Source organism: Rhodnius prolixus, unplaced genomic scaffold (assembly GCF_049639745.1).
Source record: "Rhodnius prolixus isolate KJV_2025 unplaced genomic scaffold, Rpr scaffold_11, whole genome shotgun sequence".
NCBI classification, from domain to species: Eukaryota; Metazoa; Arthropoda; class Insecta; order Hemiptera; family Reduviidae; genus Rhodnius; species Rhodnius prolixus.
The window spans coordinates 14,629,594-14,640,645 of record NW_027411625.1 but is presented as its reverse complement, the minus strand read 5'-3'; the positions used below and the strand labels follow the sequence as shown (position 1 = coordinate 14,640,645).

The 11,052-nt window shown below is 32.3% G+C and overlaps 1 protein-coding gene across 18 annotated transcripts in view; it reads left to right on the top strand.

The window, feature by feature from the left end:
* The first annotated feature begins 2,609 nt into the window (after nucleotides 1-2,609).
* LOC141459159 (uncharacterized) overlaps nucleotides 2,610-11,052 on the top strand; it is a 51,711-nt gene continuing 43,268 nt past the window's right edge. For 3 of the 18 annotated variants that reach the window (XM_074137868.1, XM_074137867.1, XM_074137854.1), the window contains exons 1-6: nucleotides 2,610-2,844; nucleotides 3,121-3,228; nucleotides 6,720-6,843; nucleotides 7,066-7,175; nucleotides 9,101-9,284; nucleotides 10,028-10,153. In XM_074137868.1, coding sequence (XP_073993969.1) covers nucleotides 9,120-9,284; nucleotides 10,028-10,153 — 291 coding nt within the window. In that variant the 5' untranslated portion in view covers nucleotides 2,610-2,844; nucleotides 3,121-3,228; nucleotides 6,720-6,843; nucleotides 7,066-7,175; nucleotides 9,101-9,119. Of the gene's footprint in view, nucleotides 2,845-3,120; nucleotides 3,229-6,719; nucleotides 6,844-6,974; nucleotides 7,176-8,892; nucleotides 8,955-9,100; nucleotides 9,285-10,027; nucleotides 10,154-11,052 lie in introns of all 18 variants that reach the window. The other 15 variants (XM_074137871.1, XM_074137869.1, XM_074137862.1 and 12 more) reach the window with 14 other exon arrangements.

Here is an 11,052-nt window from a genome sequence, read left to right as displayed (position 1 = left end):
CACTTAATAATAATAATAAATGTGATTTCCATCTGGTTAAATAAGTAGATTGTTCAAACATATATTATTGTACAGAATGAAAAAGAAATTCACAACGATTTAGTGGGTCCCCTTCCACCCCTGGAAGGCTATACCTACTTGTTGACGTGTATAGACCGATTCACGAATTGGATGGAAGTGATACCACTAAAAAAATATATCAGCAGAAACTGTTGCGAAAGCCTATTACACTAATTGGATTGCTAGATTTGGAACTCCCAAACGAATCACCACGGACAGGTGAAGACAATTCTATTCAACATTATTCAAACACTTTACAGCACTGTGTGGTGTTAGATTGTTCCACACAATACCCTATCACCCGCAGTGCAAGGAGAAAATAGAACGTCTTCACAGAACATTGAAAACAGCATTAAAGGCCCATAACTCTTCCAAATGGACAGAGTCATTACCAATGATGCTACTTGGGTTAAGGACAGCCGTTAACCCGGAAACCAAGGTTTCCGTGGCCCATATAGTGTATGGAACACACATAAGAATACCGGGCGATTTTATAGGTGAACCAACTAAAGAAGAATTGTCTCACAAAATCCAAAACCAAGCAAATTTTGTTAGCGATCTACAGCGCCTTATGGAACTGCTTAGGCCTGTTCCAGTAAGAAATAAATCTGTGCACAGTCCAGTCGTATATAAAGAACTCAAAGGTTGCTCGCAAGTTTTTCTACGAATAGATAGAGTGAGAATACCAATGGAACCGGCTTATGAGGGTCCATATGCTGATGTGGCGCGTAGTGACAAATATTTCGTTATAAATATAAAAACGCAGATGTTAAAATTTCAATTGACAAGCTGAAACCTACGTATGTAATAACCACGGAACAAGACACAACCGAATCAACCCTACCTCATGTACCAGTTGGACCTACGGCATCACGCAACGACCGAAAAGCTTCGGACTCACTACCTCCAGTCATCGGTCACGATAGAGCAACAACAACCAGAAGCGGTCGACGAGTACATTTCCCAAGACGCTTTTTATCATAATAAGATATAAAAAGTAATACCGTGTAATAATAATAATAATAATAAATGTGATTTACATCTGGTTAAATAAGTAGATTGTTGAAACATATTTTATTGTACAGAATGAGTCCAGTATTGAGTTTGTAACTAGACAGATGTAAATGAAAAAAGAAATACAGTGATTTGTGGTGAAAAAAAAGAGAAGACCACGTGAATTTACTAAGTGTAATTTTTTTGTATTATTACAACTAAATAAACTACAAGACTTTCCCTACAGTTTAATTATTTTTTAAACAATCAATCATCAAAAAAGTATCATTAGAAAACCATTCAACTTGTAAATGTGAATAAATGTAGATAAATATGTTTTTTATTTATTATGGAATTGAAAGTACTAGGACAAGTAGGCCGGTCCCCTGAATTAAATGAAGGTGTTACTTTTCTCTTAATCCTCAATAGGCTTTTTTTTTGTTTATGCATTTATCAGCTTATAAAAAAACCGAAACTTTTTTAAATTTATAAATGAGGGCAATTTTACGTCACTTCCCAAATTAGTGAACTAGGGTTGGAAAGCTTAACATGAAGGCTACAAAATCTTTCTTCAAACCCAAGATTTTTCCTTTCATCAAACAAATTATGGCGAGGAAAATTTTTTTAAAAAAGATAAAATTCCCAATATAAGTATAAACTAGTAAAAGTAAAAAACATAGCAAATAAGAAACTTTTGATATGCGGTAGAAAGAAAGCTTGATGATTTAAAAAAAAAGAAGAAAAAAACTCAGACTTGTGAAAAAACTGCAGAACTATAAATTATTCTAAAAGGGCACTGTAGACAGAACGTACATAGGTCCCTGAATAACTGCCCTCGTACTTTTATCACAGGCATATCATCATTGTTTTCTCACATCTTTCTCTCTAGAGGACGGGTAGATCTCGAGTCAATTTTTTTTTGTTCCGTTTGCCTCCTTTTAGCGTAATGAATAAGTCGTTTTTAGAAAAGAAAAATAGTTGGGGCTATCCAAGTAAAGTAGGTTACGTGGCTAAATTAAAAATGATGCTCTTGGGAAGCTTCTGGGAATCATGCTGACTTTTGATCCACACAGTTTTCAGCTTCATGTCACCCTCACATTGAAACAAGATCAAATTTTTAAAGATTCGAATTTGGAGCTTCTTCCAGATCCAAGCTAATAATTTGTTTATTTTGTTAACGGTGTATTTTTTTTTTATCATTAAGCAAAAACATTTCAACCGAACGATAAACTAATGCATTTTGCCAGTAGTAATGTTTTCTGTATCGGTGTACTAAAAACATACATATGTAAATTTTTTATTTTAAGTTTACAAAAAATGAAGGCAAATTTATATATTTTGAAATGTAAAATGAAATCACATAGTATTTTGAAAAAGGGGGGGCGAATTTTGTTAATTATACGGACTACAGAACAGTAAAAATTGACCCTATAATGTATATGTACATATACACAATAAAATGACTAGCTAGTGAAAACGTAATAAAAATAAATTAAATGAACCTTATTATAAATATGTTTAGTTTCTTTTACATTCTATTTATTTTATCATTAACAAACCTGTACGTTTAACCAATGGACTTTGCCAGTAGTAAATTTATCAGTACCTGTACATTAAAAACATATATTTTTTTACTTTAAGTTTGCAATTTAGTTTTGTTTTCAAATTTCTTTTTATGGCTTAGTAATATTTTCACTTTAATTAAATTTCCATATATTTTTTTATGATAATAAATTATGTGCTTAAACGACTAGTTCTAAAATGAAATCGCAAGAATAAAAAAATGTTAAGGTAGGTTTTAATAAACTTTGATTAAGACAAAATATTGTTATTACTAATTTAGAGTGATGTAAATATTTATTCAGACATTTATTTTCAAACAGGAAAAAAAAAGATTAAATAATGGTATAAGCAATTTAATTTAATAACTTATGTATCAGTGATAATATTTTTTACTTTTGTAACCTTCACTTTTTAAATACAGATGTTATAACATAGTACGTTGGTATTATTATTATTGGTTTTATCAAAGGAATGTTGTTTTCAATTACATAAATAATTTTTAAGGTGAATTTCATAGTGTGAACCAAGAAAATATAATCTCTTAGTGACGAATTTTAAAAGTTTGTGTAGCAGTATTCGTTTTGATCTTTTTTTTACAAATTTCATTACGCAGTAAGTGTTATTTTCGTATTTTCTTTTAAAAAAGAATTGTTACAAAATTTTTGTAATCATTAGGCTCTAAAAGTTTCAAGAAGTATTTCATACTTATCACTTTTCTGTCAGATTAAAAATACCATGTAAAGTAAAATAATGTATATATTTTTTGTTTGCATGGAAAACTGTAATTTAAAACTGTGCCAATAGAAATTGAAATATTGGTTGATGCAATTACTCCAAAAGGTTTAATAACTAACTTAAATCATACTATAAATATTTTCTTATTAGGATTTCACTTTTATCTGTAACATTATTTACCATAAGATTTGATGGTCGACAAAGTAAAAATTTAGATGAACGTACCTTGAGAAATGAAAGTCTCAATTAACAGCCGTTTAGATTTTTGGTTAGAACCTTGAAGACCACTTCTTACTTAGCTAAACGTTGATTAATATATTTTTCACTTTTTCAGGATTGTTTACATTATCATTTCTTATTTACTTAACTGACTCAATTGTCCAAGGTGGACATTGGTCCTTCTGATAATTCCTCTCCAAATACCTTAAATTGCAGGTCTCGTAAAATATGGATTTTTACTAGATGGGGGAGTTGGCCCCAAGCATAACGCCTATCCCCGGAGGACCCGTAGCTTTGATTTTTGGGTTTCTACTCCTAGGAAGTTCCCTTCACCATGGATGTAGAGTTCTTCCTACTCTTTCACAGTAGACATTTTAACTTATTTAAGAGGATGCAGTTGACTCCTCTGTCGAGTTCGTCCGCCACTACTCCTAGATGTAAACCCTGCTGCTAGTTTACACATTCTGGTCGAAAGACAAGGACCTCAGTTTTTCGTTAGTTTTGCTTAAAATTCGCATTAAATTTTTTATAATTTGTAATTTTGCCACAAAATAATTGCAGTCTTCAAAATTGGTAACAATTTAATCTCTCCACTTTTTTCAATTAATATGCCTCTAAAACAACTTTTTTTAAAAAACTTATGTTTTTACTTTAAAAAAAAAAAAAAAAATCAATTGAAATTATATTGCAGTATTAGTATACAGGGGCAAAGGCGTGGAGGATTCGCGTTTGAATTCAGCTTGCTGTCCTTAAGCTAGATCTTCACCGAACGCTGTGCGCCATTTTGAACCGCTTCGATTAGAATATATCTTGAACAGGGCGGAGCGAAGTGTTCAGGACTGTCTGGAAAGCGGAGTGACGGGAATTTATGTTGCAGAACTCATTAAACCATGTCGCGGATTCCTCTTGCTGGTAGTGCGGCTGTTATTGTGATTTAGTAAAATGCAGGCTATTTTCTTTTAAAAAAGAATTGTTACAAAATTTTTGTAATCATTGGGCTCTAAAATTTTCAAGAAGTATTTCATACTTATCACTTTTCTGTCAGATTAAAAATACCATGTAAAGTAAAATAATGTATATATTTTTTGTTTGCATGGAAAACTGTAACTTAAAACTGTGCCAATAGAAATAGAAATATTGGTTAATGCAATTACTCCAAAAGGTTTAATAACTAACTTAAATCATACTATAAATATTTTCTTATTAGGATTTCACATTTACCAGTAACATTATTTACCGTAACTTAAGATTTGATGGTCGATAAAGTAAAAATTTAGATGAACGTACCTAGTTCATCATAGTTTAGTTTTGAAAAATCGAGAAATGATTTGGTGGGGATTCTCTTATATTGAAACTTGACACTATGAACGAGGGGTATTTCGAAAACTTTTGCCGAATGTCGCCACATGATTTCGCCCATTTTCTCGTTCTGATTGAGCGAACGATTAAAAAAACAACAAAACAAAACAAAAAACAAATGTAGATGTGTGATACTTCTAATGAGTGATCCTACTAATTTTTGCCAGTTTCGTGACCCCATCCCACGTTGATCTGAGCAATAAAATGGCGAAAAATGAAAGAAGCTCAGGGCTGTAACCATGTCGAAACCTGGTGAACTAGAACAGTTTTTTATATACAGACAAGTTCGTTAGTGTTGGATGTTGCACAAAGTTGGAGCACATGCCGTCATAACTTCCAACTTCGCTCTGCTCCGTTCCTCTGTGAACGGTTCAGAGTGCAGCAGAATGTTCGGTGTGGACCGATCTTTAGATTTCCTCTTCCTAGGAGCCACTACTTCATCTCTTTTCGGTGATAGACGCATCCAGTATTGTCACTAAAGAAAAAACGCTATGAGTCACCATTGTTAAGAAAATTTGTTTGAAGCGCCTTTTCTTTTTTATAAGTGTATTATTCCCCTTAAAAGACTGAAATTTGAGTTTGTATTTGCTAATGACATTTAATTTTAAATTATTAGTTTTTCGACTCGCGGTTTTTTTTTTTTTTAATTTCTTACGAATAAGAACATTAAGGCTCTACTTTCAAATTTTTGACTTGCAAGTTTACATCATTTTTTATGAAAACTGCACTTAGAACGACTCTTAAAATAAGGCGCTGGAAAGTGTTCTATCGTTATTGAAAACTTTTAATTATAACCGGACAATAAATTGTTGTTGCGGATTTTTGTAGAAGATAAAAATGGCAACAAATCCGTGACCTCCGAGTCATGAGTTTAATGCACTACCAAAACTAAGGGAAATGGTTATTTTACTTTCTAAATTTTAAAGAAAAACTAAAAAAAAAGTAAAAATGGAATAGATATAAGTTTAAAAAAAGAGCTTATCTTTTCCATCTCTATGACTTAATGATTTTGTCTAGTTTTTGGAGATATTAGGGAATAGTGAGACCTTAGGGGTCCCATCACAACCCAACTTATCTTACTTTTCCAATTTATTTTGTTGTAATTTCATTTTCTACTCTTAAGCATATAGTAGAATAAGGTATGCCTATTTTTCAGGCGTGCTTAGACTCTAACCACAGATTAGATGTCGTGAACGGAGGCGGCTAGCAAACTTATTAATTTTTCTAACCATTAAATAAAATCCAAAGCCTAGACAGGAAATCGAACCAAGTACCACAATTCATCTTAACTTTGCGAGCCTCACCTCTAACCGATCGTCTATCTAACCTTCGATTTAGATTCGTAAATGGAGTGACTATAAAAAAAATGTCAGCGTCTTGAATGCACTACTGAATTGTATGATTAATTAAAAATATGTATGTTAATTGAGCCGTTCACTGCAAAACTCGATTAACTTCATGAAACAAAAAGTGGAAAAATGCTATGAAATAATATACATTGTTTTTTTAAAATTCTTTTTATAATATAAATTCAAATAAATTTACTGTTATCTTTCAGCGCCTGCTAGTGAATTTAGAATTATTGCAACGATTTACATTAGAGCACGGAGTTAATAAAAATGGCTTCTGAAATTATTATTCAATTATTTATTTTCTATTATTTAAATTATTTATTATTTTTTTGCTGAACATTTTTTATCGTTTAATTATGGTAATCTTTATTATTTGGAAAATTTATTATAAATATAAAAAGCTATATAGAACTAAGTGCTTTGACACTTAAATTTCAGATATTTAAAATAGTGGAGTTAATCGATTTGTGAATCGACAAATGCAAATTCAAACAGTGAATTTGGCTCAGTTTCCGAAAAACAACAGAACAAATCTAGGTATTACGTTTCTGTGTTATATACTGTGAGTATTTGTTGCGTCCAGATTACTTTATTAAGGAAACATACTCCTCATTTATCTACGATTATTTAAGTAATACATTAGTTTTTGTTATTTGCTCTTTAATTTGTTTGTTTTTTGTTTTTGTTTTAAAGATGTTAACCAAATTTTTCCGGTGAATTAGTCTATAATACTTCAATATGATACTCAACAAATAATGGCTTAATTATCTGGTATTTTTAACAGGGATAGCAAAAATGTTTTATATCATTGGTGAGTTTAATAAATAGGATGGTGTAAAATTTAAGTGCGTGAACAGGCAAAGGATAATTATCCGACCTTTTTAATTAATGGAGGTAAGCAACATTTTCTATTTGTTTCCATTATTTTCTGGAAAACGTAAGAAATAAAAACTTGTTTTTTCCAGTTTATTTTGGAGGGTTTGACAAACGAACACTTTTAGTACTTATAAAAAGGATACCATCAGACCCTGGAGCTTTCTTGTTTTGATGAGAACGGAAAATTCCTCTAGAGAAGAACATTCAATTCAGTTCGTCAATTGTTGGGACTGAAATAATTTTCTACTATTTGATTCATTTTCCTGTCACTCATTTTGGATGTAGGTGACTGGGTACTTAATTTGCGAGTCACAATAATACAGTAACGCTAAGCAGAAAGGTGAATATTATTTGCTCAATCAGCTAATTATTGAGGATCTTAAAAGGAGTAAAAATTAATTTGAAAATTAAAAAAAAAGGAATCAAATGGAATTTAGGTAAAATATTTTTAATGATGATATTACATAATAACAGAAACTATTAATTTTTGAGGGATCAGTAGTTAGCAAATCGAGCCAGTCATTTTCATCCTTCAGCTTGTCGTTAATGTATTATTTGGCACGCAAATTTGTTTAGGAATCCCAGGAACCTACACCCAAAATAGATGCTAGTCAAAAGGTTAGATGAACATTTGACGAACTGAGTTGAATGTTCTTCTCAAGTGGAGAAATTTTCCCTGATTACAGAAGAGAAGCTGCAGCGGGCCTGTGGTTTTCATCAAAACAAGGATCCAGGATCTGACGGTAACCCTTTAGAAGTACTAAAAGCAATCGTTCGTCAAACCCTTAATGCTTGTTAGGTAAGTGCAATTTTTGCCTGGAGCGCAGAGTCTCTTTAAAAATATAGAAAATCGTGAAGCAGGTTTTCATGAAAAAAAGGGAAAGGAGATCCATGGTCCTCTTACTAGATGCTGCAGGGAAACTTTTTTAACGATTTATTAAGTCTCATTTGACTATGGCTATTTAGGTGTCGGGTTTAGGCGAAACTAGTCTCGTCTTAAGGCCGTAAATTTAGTGCAAATCGTCCATTCGTCATGCAGAGTAACTTTTATTATAAAATAAAAAGAAATACATATATATCCTGGTGTAAACGAAATTAATTAAGTTGAGATGGAAGGCTCTGTTTTTTTCAGTGGTTGGTTCAGGTATGGTTCAGATAAGTGAGTTGAAGTGAGCTTAGAAAGAGAGCTTCTTTATCTGTGCCACTTTTTCCTTGGTCTCAATATATATGACGACAGCTGCAGAAGCAGATTCTTGTATCAGCACCAGAAAGTCTATTATGTTAATTAATGAGATATTTCTCTTTCAACCATTACCTGCAAGCTACCAGAATGATTCCCAGAAGCGGTCTAAGCGTTGCGTCTAAATTTTGTCACATAAAGCCACAAGCCTGTTTCTAATGCTCTTGCGATCATATCCAAATAATTTTCTATTCACATATAAGGCCGCACTCATTTCTAGGCAATATATCTTTCTTTGAGTAAATCGCAGAGAATAACCTTCAGCAAAAGTCATGTCTCGTTACATCAATCGTCCTCAGTAAGAGAAGATTTGATTTTTTTTTTCCTTACCCATTTTACCGACCAGTCCTGGCACCCTCTGATTTATTATCTATACCTCTAAATAGCTTTAAAAAAAAAAAATACAATTTCGTTGAAGTTGAAGACGAGATGTTTCCGCGTTCTTTTGCAAAGCAAAGTTAGCTCTTAAGAAACTAATGATTTCATTCTTTGAAGGGTATGGAATTATTGACTCAGACAGGTATAAGTCTTTAAAAATGATGGCTACATTTCTAGTTGTAAGTAAACCCAAGCTCATATTGTAAATTGAGTGTTTTATTTTGAGGTTATTTATCTATTTGTTTTTTTTACCCTTCATATTTATTGCATTACTATTGATGGTGGATTCTTAAGTTTTATGTGATTTTTAATGCTTTTCTTCCAGGACTTAACCTATTTACCAAATGAGAGTTAATTCAGGAAAGGACGTGGCGGAAGAGTATACGTCGTCATTGGCGGATTTGACTATCAATAGTAAACCTCTTATAAACATGCTGACCATGCTTGCTGAAGATTATATTGAACATGCGGCTATCATTGTGCAAGTTGTAGAACAACATTTACAAAAGGTTAATGTTAATTATTTGATTATGCTTATTAAAATTTAAATAAACGGATTGGATCCCAGAGGTTCCGGGTTTGATTTAAGTCAACCCAACAGATTTTCTCTTCCTATGGGAGCCTCTTACAACTCACTGATCTGTGATTTTTGAGTATGTTGCTTAAACGAGAGAAAACACTTGGAAGTGCTGGCCGTCAGTATGTAGAACTTTCACCTTTATTTGAAATATTTTTTTTATTGTCAGGGAATATTAGTTGTAGGGGATTTTGAGGGTGAAGTGGCTGAGGTATCTTTGGTATCATTCAATGCTGAAAGGGTGGCAGAGAGTTTATAAAGAGGAAGAGAAAATCTAAGGATAAGCACCTTTCGAACCCGGGATCTCTGCGCGAGAATCAATCGCCTTAATCAATCGATCAGAAGTATGATCACAGCAAATGATGGTTTGAGAGGCCAAATTTTGGTAGAAGACTTCCCAAACTAAAAACCCAGCACATAATCTAGTCCCGGCTAACTCTTCGTGACTTTGCCAATAAAGGGAGAGTTTATGAAATAGAGTGCCGCTTCCCTGTTTTGTTGGTTGAATAAGCTTAGTGGTATACGTTTAACAGCAACACCGTAAGATATTATACTCATAAACGTCATGAAGGAGCTTTTATCCTAGACAGTTTTATCGTCTGTTAAAACGTTATTTGTCTAAAATTGCTAGTTGCTGCGATATTCACACCAGTTTATTGATTCTTCTGTTCGAAGGTTGCCTGTGACAGTAAGTTGCCAGCTTTATATCTAATTGATTCGATTGTTAAAAATGTAGGAAAACACTACATCAACCTTTTCACGCAAAATATTGTTTCCACATTCTGTGCAGTATTTGAAAAGGTAAGTAATTTATCTGTTTCATATTCGCTAGGATTTTCAAATATTATTATACATATTTCTAAAGGTTGTTGAATTCGTGCTGGAGTCAGCTCGTGAACAACCGGTCTAATATTTTTTTTTTACTGATGCTGCGAAGGTGCTATTTTTGTAGTAGTTTGGGACTGTCAAATGAAAATGATAAAAATGATACAAAAAAATTACAATAAAAATAAATAAATACTTAGGGAAAGGATTAAGTAATTGTTTAGCGAATACGAAGAGGTCCCGGGTTTGAATCCAGTTGCTGGTCCTTAAATTCTCTATTGCTAAGAGCTTCTTACAACTCATTGTCCTGTGATAGAGTGTTGTCTGTAACGAGAGAACACTGTCTAAAGATGTCTTTAAAAGTTAGAAAATAGGAACACATTTAAATATAAAGAACATAATATGTCAACATACTACATAATACGTTAAGAACATCTTTTTGACAATTGGTAATACTGAATTGTCACAAAAAAAAAAACTGTTTAAACCAACCATTCGGTACCAAGACGGAAGGGTACCAACCTTCACATTTAATATAAAATAAATTACAATGTTTAATGAGTAAAATGTAAATAACAGTTGTAAACTATTTTTTAAATGATCAAATTAAGGTATATTGTAATCAGTTTTTCTAAAATATGTTTCACATCCCTGAAGATGACCTAGTCTCATGCATTAAAACAAATACAAAATTCTGTCTGAAATTGACAATAATCTTCTTCTCTCATCATTTATGCTTTATTTTATTAGTTTTTAGGCAATGTGAACAAAAAGTCTGGGAACAAAAGTAGAAAATATAAGTTTGAAAGATTTTGATCTTAATCATTCTGGTCTAATATGTTATGGGCATTATTAATTAGTTATTACTGCACATT